At 36.7% G+C, this 16904-nt stretch overlaps 1 protein-coding gene across 4 annotated transcripts in view; it reads right to left on the bottom strand.

Moving 5' to 3' along the window:
* Positions 1-954: 954 nt before the first annotated feature.
* FRMD3 (FERM domain containing 3) overlaps positions 955-16904 on the bottom strand; it is a 122543-nt gene continuing 106593 nt past the window's right edge. For all 4 annotated transcript variants that reach the window (XM_002191069.7, XM_030257987.4, XM_072921787.1 and 1 more), the window contains 2 exons: positions 15506-15627; positions 955-4377 (listed from right to left, as the gene is read on the bottom strand). In XM_002191069.7, the coding sequence (XP_002191105.3) occupies positions 3782-4377; positions 15506-15627 (718 nt within the window). In that variant the 3' untranslated portion in view covers positions 955-3781. The remainder of the gene's footprint in view (positions 4378-15505; positions 15628-16904) is intronic.

Raw genomic sequence — 16904 nt, 5'->3', positions numbered from 1 at the left:
CATTAGCACCAAAAGATTCAGCCTTATTTCTTCAAATGCACCTCTGATATGACATTTCAGTGAGTTGGAATTTCAGAGAAATATGTGAGATTATTCTGAAAGAAGTTATGGCAAATGGCGTGTTTCTTCCTGGAGTAAAAATATTTTGTTTTACAAATGCTAGTTTCATAAATTAAATAGGACTTCAGAATACAAACAGTGTTGAGAAGGATATATTTTACTCTTATGTTACAGCAGGACAGCCTCTTTTGAAGGCTGTATTACAACCTACATCCTTTTAACTGAATTAATAGGTCTACCTGTACTATAGTCCCGTTTTCTTATGTTTCAAATTGCCAGAATTTATTTAGATTTTTGAACTTTCTATACAGTACAGTAATATCTTCATCTACATGTTTTAGATGCTCAGGAAGTACCTTCTATGTGTCTTAGCTCCCCAGAATTATAACAAATTGCTTCATTGCAGTGCATTTCTTACCAAATACTTTTGCTCTGTCAGAGTTCCAAACCAACCCAATATCAGAAAGCACAGCTTTTCCTACATAACACACTAGCCAGACCTGCCTCTACAAGACTGCAGCCATATGTCCACTACCAGGGCATGACTGTAAAATCAGCCTCTCAACCTCTCAGTTTTTATGCTGTGTGCAGCAATTGTGTCTCAGGACTCTGATTCACTCTTATGTGGCATCCAGGCAAATCAACAGTCTCGTAATTGAGCCTGAAGCCATGCTAATAACATCCTACTTTAAAGTACTTTTTAGTGTCTCACCAGCTGATGAATAAAGAAAATCATATTGAAAACATTGTAAGAGTCATAAGAGACTCTTATAAGAGTCTATAAGACTCTTATAAGAGTCATAAGAGACTATATTATATTCCAAGAACTTCATGACAAAACATATTATTTATAGAAAATCTTTCCCCATAAGAACTGTCATAACTACAGAAAGCTTTTCTCCAGTGTAATTTTATTAGGGATTCCTGCCATCATATCAACATACAAAACAATCAGGATGTTGACATATAGAAATGTGAAATTCACTGTACAAAGATAAGGCTCAAGTTACAGGTATATTTTCCCCTTACACTCCATGAAATAAAACCATTTTTAATACTTCCCAGAGTTGCATTTATAAATGTTGGACAAACCACAAAATAGATTTCAAGTACATAACATTTTACAATATAATCCAAGCACAGACAAAAATACACAATACTGTACCTATAGACGCTCCGTAGTCCATGCCTGTCATCTTTACTAGTAAAAAGCTGCTACTCTCTCTGAATGTGCCCAACCACATCCTTCTGTGTATGACATGGTCCTGGCCTTTAAGTTATAACACTTTCATGACTTTCAATTAAATTACTTTGATAGACCAGGGATTATCAGGAAGAAAAGATGAGAATTTTAAAAGGCCAGGTGTGAATGTATGCATGTGGTTAGTAAATGCAAGCACATGTGCGCACACACTTGCATCTAACCCTACATAAAACTTCACTGCATTGCACAATATTTGAGATTATGTTTTGATGCAACTGAGCTATTTTCTGAAAGATTTAAATTAAGCATTACAATACTCCTACTTCTGGGGTGCACAGGGATGAGACTATGGTAACCAACTTTTTTTTTTTTAAGTGATTATCAGACTTTCTAGGAGGTTGTATGGAACCATGTCTTCACAGTCCATCAGGATGTCTGCTACACAGCCTTCACCACTGAAAACACCTTTTCTGATCCCTTTCTTTAGCAACAATGCAAATGAATAATTTCTGGTTAAGACCAAATATCTACATTTGTTCACTCTCCATTTCTATTAGGCTGAATGATTATTACCTTGTGGGAAAGGATCACTTAGCTGCAAGTAGCACAGGAATAAATAGACATTAAATAATTAATCATTAATGATTCTTCTGGGAAACAGGTTATCAAGAACAAACAAAGACAATATAAAACCACGGTTGTTTAATTTAGCCTTTGTTGGAGGGGAGATGAGTAGTAATCTAAAAGTTTTCAGCTGAGGAAAGGAACTCCTAAGCCCTGTTAACTATTCTGTTCTTTAAAAACTGGAGAAGATTAGAAGGGAAGGAAAAATCCTCTATGAAAATTGCCATTTTAAAACTAGACACTTGCAAAAGCTTACAAGAGAAAACCAAGCAAAAGAGATTCCCTGATACTGCAACTAAAGGAATTTATTTAGTAGGAATTAGACATGTGGTTACAGTGTGTTAAATGCATATCTAATAAAATAGCCTCACGTATGTCTCCAATTCATAAATGTCTAAGCAGGAGAAAGAGTCTGAAGCCAAAATTCAAGTTCCTTAATTTAAATATGAAATAAGGCTGCACTAAGATTGTGAGACAGGAGGAATAAAAACTTTCTTGTCTTAGATACAACCTCTGTGGTATATTTGAGAGCCTTCAAATGTTCTGAGCATTGACAAGATTTTATGTAAGTATATTCTCTAAGCTATATTGGAATACTTTTAGATATACAAATCCATGTTACACAAAACAGTAATAGATCACGTAACTGGGCTCATAATAACAAGAAATGAGGGTAAGTATGGTGTTATATGTGAAAGGAAATATATTAGTATGCACAGAAAATATGTTGTCTTAGAGATTAGTCATAAAGGGTATCAAGCAGAAGATTCGTCTCTTAAGCCTTTAACTGTGAGCCAGTAGATTATTTTGATATCAACTGTACAGCCTAATGCTGTGCTTTATGTATGAAAAATTTATTCCTTTTCCACCTTTTCATCTTCTTTATGATTTTTAAAAGTAGCTCACTCACCTACTGATTTATTTTGGGGTCCTTTTTTTTTCTTTTTTTTTTTTTTTTTTTTTGCTACTTACTATTATTGTTTTCTGTTATGTACAATAATCTACATTTAGACTGAAGACTCAATCTTTCTCTAAACGTACTTGGACTATCTTGTAAAGACTTTCTACAGAACTGATAAAATGGAAGACAACCTGACAAATAAGAGGGAGGATCATTTCAGTTCTGCTCACTTCCCCAAGCTTTAGAACTGTGCCTTTCAGAAATTCTTTTGCATACTTGCTGTCATTTCACCTTGCCCAGGCAGTCCCTACAGAACTTGAGTGAACTTTCTGTGTGTTTCCCAAACACAGTCCCTTTGTATATAGCTACATTAAATTCATTCATTCTCCAGCCATAGTTTAAAAACAAATAATTGGTAAAACACTAAAAACACCCTGCATGCCCCTCTGCATTATTCTTACCAGTACATTTAAACAACATTGTAAGTTTTCTTTTACTAAAAACTTACCAAAATATCTTAAAGACATAAAAATGTAAAAAAACCAAACAAACAGAAAAACAAACAAAAACCAAAACCCCAGAATAAACATTGCTTGTATAGGCATTGGTTAGAAGAAATTGTTGCACTAAGGAGTATATTCAAAAAGGTTTTCTTTCAATATTGTCAGTTTTAGTGTCATGGATTGAAAGGTTAAGGACAATGAAACTTATTGTGACCCTGTCTTATATGATGCAATAAATGAGCTGGAAGTCTGAAATGTATTTAAAATAAAGCTTCTTTTTGGTTATTGAGAGGTGACTGTCTAAGTTGGTAATTAAAATGGCATTTTAAGTATGTAAAGGGAACTTAAGGACATGAAGAGTCTGTAACAAAAACTGTAAGTGAGGATATGAAGGCAACTGTCAACAGATGGGTCCAGGGACATTATGGAAAGCTGTCACTAACTGAAATTTTGAATATAGCCCTTAGTTGTATTATATTCATGTAAAATTTAAAAGTTGCCCAGAATATCACGGATGAAGTTTATTTTGCAAGCCATCCACTGCCTAAGAGGGCAGTAATATTCAATATGGAACTGCTGAAACTCTGGCGTCTGGCGAATTTCATGAAGGAAAGAGATTTGAAGGTCCGACTCCAGGAGAACAAGGAAAAGGGGGAACACAAACAACAATAGTCCAAGGCCTACAAGAAAAAGTCTGGAGAAACTCTTCACAAAAGCATTAACCTCTATGTTGCCCATTAGAAAGTCATAGCTCCAACTCAAGGCTCTCCGAGCTTCTTTCAGTTCTTCCTCCTCTGCAATTAAAAATGCGTTTTCATCAGCTTCAAGTTCCTCAAATGAATCAGTATCATCTTTCTCATTCTCTGATCTTGGGCAGGTATCAAAAAGCATGTCAATCTCATCATCAACCGGTGTGGGCAGCAAGCTGGCACTTGGATTGTATACCAGCTCTGAGATGGTTAAGGGTTCCTCTTTCATCTTCTCTTCCTGTTCAATGGCAAGATCAACATCCTTCCCAGTATCCTTTACTGGAGAGCTTGAAGTCACAGGTACTGAAATCTCCTCTTCCTTTGGCAGCTCAATACCTGAAGAAATGAGATTAGAACAATGATACTAAATTTCTCACAGCCTGGTGGCAAAAGTCGGTCTTCCGATGTATATAACAGATGTATGGAAAGAAGATTCTGCAATAATTTGCATATTAAAACCAGACTGTACACAATTATAAAAAACTGGAAAAGCTTTCTGAAGAGGGCAGTATCTTTACAACACTGCAGTACACCAGATCTGCTTAAGATGGTCGGATGTAGCTACTAATGATAATAGTGCAGTGCAAAGCAGAAAAGAGAGCACCTATTTTCTACTGGCTATCTGATTTCTGGAATAAATTAACACCTACTATATGTGTGAATTGGTGCTCTTTGGTGTATAATAACAACAACAACAACAACAACAACAACAACAATAATAATAATAATAATAATAATAATAATAATAATAATAATAATAATAATAATTGTAATCATAATAATAACAGCAACAAAAACTACCAACTCTCATTGCTTTGACATGAATGAGTGTGGTAAGATAATAGCTAAGGTTGAGAATAGAGCATGACATTATAAAGAGACACCAGATTTTCAGGATAAATTCATGGTAACAGTAGAAAGAACAAAAGGAGAGGAAGGTTAACATAATATGAGAATTAGATATCATTGGAACAACATTCTCATAGGGTCACCTGTTAAAAAAACTCCTTCTCATGTCACCTTTTTTTTTCTGCTCATCTAGTTCTTTAGCTGTTTTCTCTCTCTAAATTTCTCTCTCCCCTTTACAGAGTAGACTTTCTTATGGCATTACTCTCTGCTCTCTCAAAACTTACTCTCCATTTTCCAGTCAATCTCTAACAGCAAGAAGTCTGCAAAGAAGTCTAGCTGTTTACAGCTGCATCAGTACTTCAGTGACTGCTGTTAGTTGTCAGTCGTAGGAGTAGAGAGGACAGCTGGGCACAGACCTGCCTTTCAAAGTGATGTTAAGACACCTCCTCATGGAAATTTCCCTTTTGAAGTACTCAAAATGGCCCAGACAGATATCTTCCCCTGTAACTTGTTATCTTTTTCTTTTCTAGACCTCACAAGCCATGCCACCAGGTGTGGTTTGTCATTTTGGCCAAATGACCAAACACACAATTTCTCCTTCCTTTCCTTTCATCACTGAGTAAAGCATCTGATGTTTTTTTTTTTTTCCTGAGCTGGCTAGTTGTGCATTCTTGTGGAAACAGCACATGACCAGGGACAGAGAAAGAGTGCAGGAGAGCTCCTTTCAGCAGCAAAAGTGCATAACTGAAATGAAACCTTGTCCTCAATAATTATTAGATCAATAATTAAATTAGTTTAATTTTCATAAGTTTAATTTGACTTCCTGCCTAATAATTCCTTGTATCAACTACTCTGTCCTCTCTTATCACAGCCAATTTAGAAATTCATCACATTTCAGCAAGAAACGTGTTTTGTGCTGGAATGTAATTGTCTACACCAGTCTTTACATAAAGAAATACACTTGCCACAGTCATCAAGAGGAGGATAAAAACCAACTGAAATGAGACAAAACAGTGTATGAACACCAAGAAGTGGGAACAGATTTGGAGGATCTTTCTCCTAAGTAACAGAAGGTAATGCTGGATCATCAAAACATACTCAAGTTACTTGAGAGTACACCCACGATACATTAAATTACAAAAGCCAAAATTGTTTAACTCTGGAACCCAGCATTAAGCATCTATATGTATCTTTAGATACACAAGTACTACCATTTGATTCTCAAATATGCTTTTCAAATATTCTTAATACAAATAAAATTTAAGGTGAGCCACTTACTTAGACATTTTGAAATGGTTGAATGCACCCAGTTTTACTCTCCTAAATTTAGAATTCTGGCCATAGGCCTCTCTATACCTGCTTAGGTGCAAGGTCAGTCATATATTTTCATCATGCTTCTCATCATAGAGGACAGCTACACCTACCACAAAGAAAGGTCACCCCAATTTATGATTCTTGAGCCTCCTCTTCCTCCCCAGAGTAAATTCCAGCTTGCATAAGATGTACAGTGAACATAAAGAGACTATATTAACTTTCATTACAACTGTATTTTTCTCAAATTACTGGCAAACTTCTGACTATGGGGTTAACCTGTTGATAGAAAGTGACAGAGAAGCCTTTTCATGTCAGTGGTTTTGTTTCCTGAAGGGTTTGTATTGAAATGGTAATGTGTTGCAACTCTGAAGTACACATCAAATTTACATTCCACTATTTAATTTAAACTGCTAGGAAAAATTTTCCACTGCTTTATTTGTCATTTAAACTCATTAAATTAATGTAATTGCATTTTATATCAGTCAAATACTAGTGTAAATCAATATTTGAAAATTTAGAATGGGCATTAAACGCTGCTGCTGCTGCAAGCTTATTTGATATTTTAAAAAATTAAAGATATAAAGTTGTTCTTTTTACTCCTCCATATTCTCTGTAGCACCACAACATTTTTTAAGTCAAGGAATGAGGAAAGAACAGGCTGTTAACCTGAGTCAACACGACTGATTCCAGCAAAGTTTCAGTCATATTGCAGTATATGGATAAATATGTTGGGCCATTCATATTTTGATGGTTTCAAAAGACATAACTGTAAAACAATTATGGCAAATATAATTTACAAATAATATCACATTAAAGTATGAGAATTCCACAGTACAATTAATATTCCAGTAAGACAAATTTAAGAGAGAAGAAAGTTTTTTGGATTTTTTTTTTTATTTTTCAGATAGCCCTTAAGAGAGCCAGTTATCTGAAGTAATAAAATCAAGTTAAAAGAAAAAAAAAATCCTCAAAGTGTTCCAATGGAAAAATAGATATGAAAGTTAAAGCAAGCCCAACTTCTAATAATCTTTAATTATTTTATGATTCTTCTGCAAATCCTTTGTTCCTATTCAGACATAACAATTATTTTTGTACTACCCTTATAAGGCTATCTTTTTATATCATTTGTTGGCAAGATTTTGAAAAGTCTACTATCTCTTTAATAATAGTTAAAATTTATGTGGTGTTCAGATTTAGAGGATTTTGAGTTGAGAATTAAGTTACATTTGAGAACCTCTTATTTCCATTCTTTACTTTGAATTCTCAATGGCAGTTTACATTCCATAAATCAGAAACTTCTAATACAGGTTACTGGAATATCAGGTAAATAATCAGGTAAATATCAGGTTTATTTCTTATATTTTCCACAGAAAAAGTTTGCTACACTTTTCTGGCAACAGAACACATTTTACAAAGACAGAGATCACATTATCCTGGGTGAAACTCAGTATTCCTCTTCCACCAAATACTGTTATTGCTCCAAGCCAGGAATATGAACAGCTGAATAAGATATGACATTATTTTGGTCATCTGCTGTGAACATGAACGTGCAAGAGGTCTGAGAGTTCTGACGTAAAAGTTGTCAGCTGCTAGTATTTCTACAGGAGCCAAGTCCAGCAGCTGAGGATTAACAAAATGAAGGGCAGCTCTTGCTCCACCATTCTTAAGAAGCTGCAGTTGCTGAAAGTACAGCACCTCAGAAGAATGTATCCTCTGCTTATTAAAAACTTCAGTTCACACATTGGCCGGATATCCTGCACAGGGCTTTTCTTACCAGAAACACAATTACACACCTATAACAGCCTTTAATATTGGAGAAAGGAACGAGTGTGAATGTACACTAATTTTAAAGAGACAAATGGAAAATTAGATATGGTCCAGAGAGAGCAGTACTAGGAACATTTCATACATACATGTAAACAAAAACGGCCAGAAAGGCTGCAATTAGGAGAAATCCTTCCTGTCCTTTTTACTTCTTACTCTGGAAATATCATGTATCCTTTGCTTATTTTCCATGTGGACAAAATTAATCTGTACTATGAATAAAATGACCTTTCAGAGGGAAGGAGAAGGTGATTTTCTCACATGAGCAAAGTGCATGAATGTCACAAAGAAAGTGTAGAAAAATGAGATATACTCTAGAATTGCATTTATTTAAATATTTCTCTACACATCTATATCAAGCAGGATTTGCATCACTCCCAGACCTCCTGCCCTCAGAAACAGAAGGTCACAGATTTGTACTGTACCCGCATCACGTGACCATAAAAGATATCTGTCATAGCTTTGCAAGTAGAATTAATCAATGACAGTTTATAGTAACGTCTTTTTAGGCAGTGACCTCACTTTCCTGCTGGCCATTACTGTTTGTTTTAGTCTAATGGAAAATGATAGAAGGCAGCAAAGCCCTGTCCCAGCAGGGGACTTGGATGTTTTGTGGCACAGCTCGCCTCCCAGCTGTGTTGTGTCCAAGCTAGTCCAGCCACTGAAGGCCAGTGCTCTGCTTTCCACACCCCACAAAGGGCACCCAAAGCACAGAAGCAGAAGCAGAGCAGAGCATACTTCATGGAGGGCATTCTGGGATGCCTGTCTTCCATCTCTCTTTGGCCTGGAAGGAGTTCAATCCAGAGCTGTTGATCCCCTTCCAGAAACAGGATTAAGTAGCAATAGGACCAAAGGAAGCATCAGGGAGAGAACTGTGTATCACGGGAGCAGTTCTGAGAAGGCAAGATACATCTATCAGCAGCTCAGAGAAAGAAGGACCTGGTGATGGGACTCAGTGTCCAGCACCACGCCAAGGACAGTGAGGCTGAAAAGTGCCAAGTACTGATGTGAAAGCTTAGCACTCAAGCAAGGGTGCTAAGGGCAAGTGGGACATTTCAGCATTCCCCCTCAGCTTGGGTGACCCCTCCTGGCACAAGTCAGCGTTGTTCTGAAAGGGTCACAAAGGGTCACATAACTCCCAAGGAGTTATGTCCCATGATAGGAGTCTTGCCCAAGCTACGTCCTATGCTTTGGTGCTGCTATACATGTGTTATATGCTGATATATACACACACACACACATCTAGATATACATATATGCATATATACATATATATACATATATGCATATATATACATATATATACCTATATACATATATACATATATATATATGTATATATATACTTTCTGCATGTTTACTTCAAAAGGAATAACGTAGTATGAACAGTACTACAAAATCAAGGTGTTTAAGAACTAAGGTTGCCCCAACATACAAATCTCGTATGATTGCTGTCGTTATATTAAACCAATAAGATGTCTTGCATTTATCTGAAGCCAGTATTTAACCTCTGAGATGTAATACAAAACATACATCAATAACAATGCTTTTGCAATTTTGCTACTATGTTTAAATCAAGGGAATTAGGTGTATTCTGTAGTAGATTCTACTGTTTTCACTGAGTGGTGAACTCAAGAAGCAAAGACAACCAGGAGCTGGTACTACTCAGAGACAAATCACTGCAAGAAGCCATTTCTCATGTATGTACTGCACCCACTGCTTTCCAAATTTCAGATATCAAAAGAGTAAAAATATTCTAATCTTTGCCAGAACACTTTCAGTTAATTCTTTGATTAAAAACTAATTTCTGAAATGAATATTCAATGCAAAGGTTTACTATAGGTTAGTAAAAACTGAAATAATTCAACCTATAGGTGCCCAAATATCAAAAACAATCAATACTACAAAAGCATGGAAAAACAAATTTAAAAATGTCTTATGACATTAAGGAAATGGACATATTTACTGACGGGGGAGGTGAGGGCGGCAATGGATCTCTGGCAAAGGCATTTCGTAAAATGCTGCTCAAAGCAATACTGTTCAAAGCAATACTGAATGCTTTTTGTTCATTGGGTTGCACTCCTCTTGTGTGTAGTGAAAAAGGGAGATAAATCAGACTCTGTCCAAGCTCCACCTTCCTCCACCAGCCTTAGTACTATTATTCAGCATATGAAATGATTCCGTATATAGAAAAAAAACACAAAGATTAAAAACTGGAAAACTCAACTACTGCACTCAGCTCACATTCAAAATCTACTACCTTCTAGTTTAACAACTATGTAGTTTTGTCATAAATTACTGCAGTTTCAAAGTATTTCCCCCCAACTCAGTCCCAGAAAAATACAAAGGCAAAATTCCAGTCCCTCATTTGTTACCAATTAACAAATAAATCCACAATTTTTTGTAAATTAATACAATAAATTTATGTTTTGTCTCATTCATTCTCCATTTGCAGCTTTGTTCTTGTCAGTAATTATTCTCTGCTGAACATGTCATTTACAATACAGTTCATTTCCGAGACACAGCTATTAACTTAAACGGGGGTAAAGGGTTTAAAAAAGGGGTTTGAGTAAAATGAATGTAAATTTACCAGCCCTTCTGGCTGTGATCTTGGAGCCATGCCGCAGTAAACGAATGCACACTTCCTTGCTGCAGTGGTTGACCATCCGCAAATGAATGCTTCTCTTGGTTTGGATTTTTACAAGACATTTCACCATGTTGACTATTAATTCCTCTTCTTAAAGTCTTGTAAGAGCTCTATCCATACCAGCTTTGACCTTTTATTAAGTTCCCACTAGGTTTTAAGAGACTAACACACAAGTCGCTCTCAATGAATCAAATGACAAGCTTCTAACATGGCCAACAAAAATATCCCAGCAGGAACAGAACCAGAGGTTATTTTTAAACATTTCCAAATGCCTCATAATGTACAATACAAACTTTCACAGCACCCATCTCAGTTAGCAGTTGCTAGCATAACAGCTGAACCACACACAGAGGCATAAAAATATCTAAGGCAACAAAACATAGTGCAGTTAAAAAAGCGGCCAGCATTTATAGTCCCATTATTTTTCTAAAATGCTTTCATATGCCAGTATTGTCAGTTCCCTGTCACTGCCTGGAAATTATTTGTGAAACATGTAAATAAAATGGAAAAATCCCATGCTGTGCTTACAAATCCTACTCACAAAGCGAACCAGTCAGACCAAAAAACATTACTTTCTAGTCTAGAATAAAAACCTGATCTGTCCATGTAAACACACAAACAGAAAATTTCTAAGTCTGGGAAAAAAAATTCTCTCTTTACATATGAGCTCCAGTTCCCACTTGAGGACAATTGTTGGACAGATTCTTGTTGGACAGAAAGAAGTGTTGTTTCAGAAGGCTGGGCACTTCCCTGTTCCCAACCAGCAGATATACAGATTCCCAAAAAACCATGATGTACCTATGCTGGCTGCTCATAACTTGCTCCAGCTGGGAGCTGGAAGGCACCCATATGTTTCTTTCCCACTAGGAATATCCTAGTGGGAAAGAAACTCTTTACTGGTACACCAAAGCCACAGAGAAGAGACAAACTGGAAGGAGTGTACTGGAGGGGATATAGTCTCTCACTTCCCAGAATACTCATCTGTAATGATACATTGTGCTATCTGAATCCTTGTTCTCTTTGTACCAAAAAATCAATTATATGCTTGCAAATATGTGGGAAAGAGAGAAGTAGGGGAGGGAGTCCTGCAAATGTCTATTTTACATATAGATATTTCTCTCACAAAAGACAGCTGCTTCAGAGAAGCTTTTGGAAAGCATCTTTATGATGTTTCTCTTTCCTACATAGCCTCTATAGTATAAATATCCAGCAGGAGTCCTGTTTACTCCTTCCTCTGCTAGAGCAAAGATTTCTCTCTTCCTTTCATTCTCTGCAAGCACTTTTTGGTGGGTGAAAGGAAAGATCAAGTACCCCTTTGTTTCCTATCTCCATTTTGCCACCCCTTCAAAAGCAAGATTCTGTCTTCTTTTATCATTTTTATTCTCATTACTGTCGTAACAGCCAAAAAAGGATGATTAAATTCTTACTAAAAGGGGTTCACTCTTCATTGTGTACACAGTACAAAAACTGGAAAGAATGAATTCTTACAAAAATCTAACCACAGATGTGTTCAATACATAGAGGAAGGCCTATACAAGGACTCAAGTGTCAACTAGACAAGGTTGTGAAAGATTTCCAACATTTGAAACATTTCCAAATGCCTCATAACATTGCAAACTTCCACAGCATCCATCTCAGCTAGCAGTTGCTAGCATAACAGCTGAACCACACAGAAGCATAAAAATATCCAAGGCATCAAGTCTTTGCATAAGGGGAAAAAACGGCCAGTGTGCTCCTACATACTGATGTTGAGAAGTAAAATCTATCATTTATGTTTCATGTGACCATGCTTATGCAAAAGAGAAATTACTGTGTTCATTTCAAATTGCTCCCCATAGCTTTATCTACATGTAAGTAAAGGAGAAATCTTAAAATCTTACAACTGACTCAGAAAATCCTGAACTATACTAACTCTCAGCAAGAGACTGTTTAAAAAAATAAAATAATTGTACCTGCAAAAGTTCCACATGCTTCTCCTCTACAAGCAAATCTTACACAACTGAATACCCTCACAGACAATTGGTCTGATGGTAGTAGGTGTGTGCTTATTCCTGTACATAAAATCATTAAGGTTGGAAAGGTCATCAAGTCTGTTAACCCAGCACTACTGTATTCACAACTAAACCATGTCTGCAGGCACCACACCCACATGCCTTTTGAACGCTTCCATGGAGGTTGTTGATTCAACCATGTCCGTGGACAGTTTGTTCCAATGTCTGACCATCCTTTTGGTAAGGAAATTTTTTCTTATATCCAAACTAAACCTTCTCAGATGTAATGTGAGACCACTTTCTCTTTTCTGTTATTTATTACCTGGGAGACAAAACCAATCCCCACCTGGCTAGACACTCCTTTCAGGGAGTTGTAGAGACTGATAAAGTCACCCCAAGCCTCCCTCAAGACTAAACAACCCCAGATCCCTCAAATGCTCCTCAGAGGACTTGTGCTCCAGACCCTTCACTCACACCAGTGCTCTGGACATTGTCCAGCCCCTCAATGTCATTCTTGCAAGGAGGGACACAGAACTGAATGCAGGATTCATGGTGCAGCCTTGCTCAGTTCTTGCTCCATGCGTAGTTGAACACATTATATTTCTTGTAGTGTTGCTATACAGATTCTGTGGCTGCCTTCTTTTACCGTCTGATTTTGGTGAGACAGATTACTGCCTTTGCAGATGGTAGTCCATTGTCTCTGGATTTTTTAGGATTGCATGCTATCATAGCTTCATCTATTTGAGTAGACTATTTTTTTTTTAAATAAGAGGCAATACCATACCTCTCCAGTCACAGGATATTAATGTGGTTTTGACAAAGTGATGAAAGCTTCTTTTCAATCACTTGATACTTCTGTACTGAGATTTCAGCCATGAATTATTGATCTGATAACACTGACTTTTGCCTTTTGAACAAAAAGTATGCTTCACTGGGCTGAGACATATTAAGAGATATCAAGGCTGTTTCATGTCTGTAGCACACAAAAGCAGTTCTCCAAGGCAGTGGTGTCAGTCTCAGAGGTGGATAGCTCCCCTCTCTCCACCTCCTGCTCATGCCCTTACCCCAACACAGGACCTTGGTTGACCCTCTTGATGACCCAGTCAATAGTTGAGTCAGGCAATAATAGGAGACTGCACAGTTAAGGGGTTTTTGTTTGGTTTTGGTTTTTTTGTTTTAATTTGGCTAGCTGTTGTTATTGGGTTTGGTTTTGTTGTTTTGAATTTATTTTATTTACTTTTTCTTTGGGGTTTGTTTGTTTGTTTGTTTTGGGAGTTATTTTATGGGGTTTTGTTTATTTTGGGGGTTTGTTTGTTTGTTTGTTTTTTAACTCCTTTTCCTAGTTCACACTGTTGTGATTAGTGCTGGTGCAAGGGAGAAGGTGGGAATCCACAAAAGTGGATGTTGGGAAGAGAGCCAGCATCATTGTCGAAGAGCTGTGAGATCAATTCAAATTGTAGTTTGATAATATAGCAAAGTTTTCTGCAGAAAAAGACTGTAAAAGTGTAAATACTGTTAACTTAACATCTGGTGATATTTAGCAACATATAAATTATGCAGTTAAATACCACCAGCAGATATGTCTATTAGCTCATCATAGTAACAACAATCTGTCTGACTGAAAGGAAATGTAATTTTCAAACTTACGTAGCACAAACATTTAAAACAAGCACTGTCTGGTGAGCATGTAGCAATGTCACCAGTTTCCAAAAATGGATTTCATTGCCTAGAGTTGTAAGTGTGGTTACAGGACACGAGCAAGGACATACGGATGTACACAGCAAGCTGTTGTTACTCTGCAGTGGTGACAACTGCCCAGAGGAAGCACAGCGGTGGTACGTGGCTGATAGAAGGAAAATTCTCATATACATGTATTTCACAGCAGAGGTAAACAAGTAACTGTTAAAACTAACTGCTCTTACTACTAATTATAATAAGGTATTCACACAGACAATGTAATCACCCTGTGTTTGCTACATTCAGCGTCCAGACTCTGAAGAATGAACAAAATATGTTCATACAACTCCTATAAAATCAAATTAGGACATACTTCTATGGAAAGGAAGACACTCGCTCAGCTATTTTCTGTTTTCCACCGACCAGAACAAAGCAATAACAAAGATTGTATTTCCTAACCTCTGAAACAATTACCTCACTACATCTCAAGAAAGAACCAGTGTCAGATTTTGTTTGGTTGGTTTCATTTTAATTAGGACAAAGTCAATTATCCTATTTTAAGCTGGAAACGGTGTTCATGTCATTGTTTGTAGTGACTCTATCCCAAAAAGAAAGGTGTTCAATATGATACTAAAAATATCAAGAAATGAAGAAATACTTATCTTCCCATAATGTCCTGTTTTGTCAAGGAAGGCAACCTAAAGAAGATCTTTCCTAGTTGATCTACAAATGTCTTTTTTTTTTCCAAGCAAATTAAATTAGCAGACTAAAGCAGAAAGAAGGAAATATAAAAGTAAAGAGAACCAAGAAAAACAAAATATCCAGCAGTAAACAGCCAGTTTTCCCTCCTGACTGCTGACAATATTCAGGAAAAGGTGCCATCTTGAGACTATTTATTTCCAAAGATCCTTTAGCCTGACAATTTCAAAGATTTTTTGAAACAGAAATCAAATAGCAGTAACCTGCCTCACAATGTATCTCTCATAAGGCTAATGCACAGTTTTCCTGAGATAGCCATCATTACTGGGTATAACATACAGGTTTAATGACTAGGAATACCTAATGAAAATTATTATATTTTCTCCATATCCCTGAGTCAGTATCACACTTTTTCCCATATGCTTTATAATAAATATCAGCAGGAATTGGGTTAGTGACTCACCTTCATCTAAAGGAACCTCTTCCTCCTCACAGGGAGAGGGAAGGAGAGGCTGCAGAGGTTCCATGTTGATTATGAGTTGCTTGTTCAAGGAGGGAGAGCTGCGACTCTGGGTAATGCTGGTTCTAAAAGAATGGAGAAAACAGGTTTGTTCAAAACAAAATAATAACAAACACTTATTTCAGTTTGCTTACTGGAAATAACTGCAGTCCAGTAGGTCTCATCTCAGAATTATTTTGCATAAATTACTAGGCCTTGAGCTGTTGCAAAAAGCTCTACACATTGAATGCTGCTTTCCTGTGTTATGTTGTACCCTCTGCAGATGTAAACATTTCAACATCTGAAGTGTGAGAGAGTTTTTGTGCTGATTTAGCTCCTTTACACTGCCCGACTTCCTTTCGTCTGAGTCAGGATTTCAGTGTGTTGCTCCTCTCCACAGTGCACAGCAAACATTAATATTTGGATTCAAGGAAGGGAAAAGTTGTTCCATTGCCTCCAGAACTGGATAAAGGATTTGTTACAGTTTGAACACTGAGGATCAAAGACTAAAGCAGGAACAACTGTATCCCTGTAGTTTACAGATACCGAGCACTCTCACTCATGCCCACGCACCCCAGATGCTGCCTCTACACCATGCCTCCCAGAGCTCAGGCTGTTTTTCTTTCTTGTCTTACTTTGCTCTAAGAGGCTTTCCTGGTAGCAGGTGTTAAATATGCGCTGGAAAGTTTTAGGAATGCTGCTGATTTTCTTCTGTCATGATCCTTATTAGCCTAAAAATGTATTACTGAGAATACAAAATGGCTCTTTTTAATATGTTATCTACGATTTACACAATATAGGCCTGAAGCAAGAGTCCTGCAGTAAATCTTAAACATTGTATTATAAAACGTTTACTTGGACAAGAGCAAAGATTAAATGGAAGAGTATTCTACTTGACTTGAAATGGTATATTGATACAGTGCTGAAATTTCACAAAATGCATTTCAAGTCTGCACAAAAATCTCAACTTAAAATTCCACATAAACAAACTGAACAAAGAACCTTTTTCAAGTCAGAAGATGGAACTCTGTGTTGCTGAAGGTTCAGGTAAACTTGGGATGCAGATGCCCAACTCTTAATCCACACTACCTCTCAGTAAATATTCTGTGGGAATAAACAAGCTTTCTTGCTCAATTGACATGATTTCTTGTGCTGTAATACATGCCCAAAAATATTTATATCCTCATTTGCATTTTCTGATAACTATTTAGTTTAAATTTTCACTATCCACAGAGGGTTTTCACCCAGGTTATTATAATTATTGTCACTCCAAACCAATGGTAAATCCCTAGGCTTCTTATGCAATCCCTGAACTTTTATGCTTGTAAAAATCTCACAAACAACTCCCAAAATACAAGTTGTG

This window comes from Taeniopygia guttata, chromosome Z (assembly GCF_048771995.1).
Source record: "Taeniopygia guttata chromosome Z, bTaeGut7.mat, whole genome shotgun sequence".
In the NCBI taxonomy this organism is placed as follows: domain Eukaryota; kingdom Metazoa; phylum Chordata; class Aves; order Passeriformes; family Estrildidae; genus Taeniopygia; species Taeniopygia guttata.
Note: the sequence above shows the minus strand (reverse complement) of the source record. Positions and strands in the feature narration are given on the sequence as shown.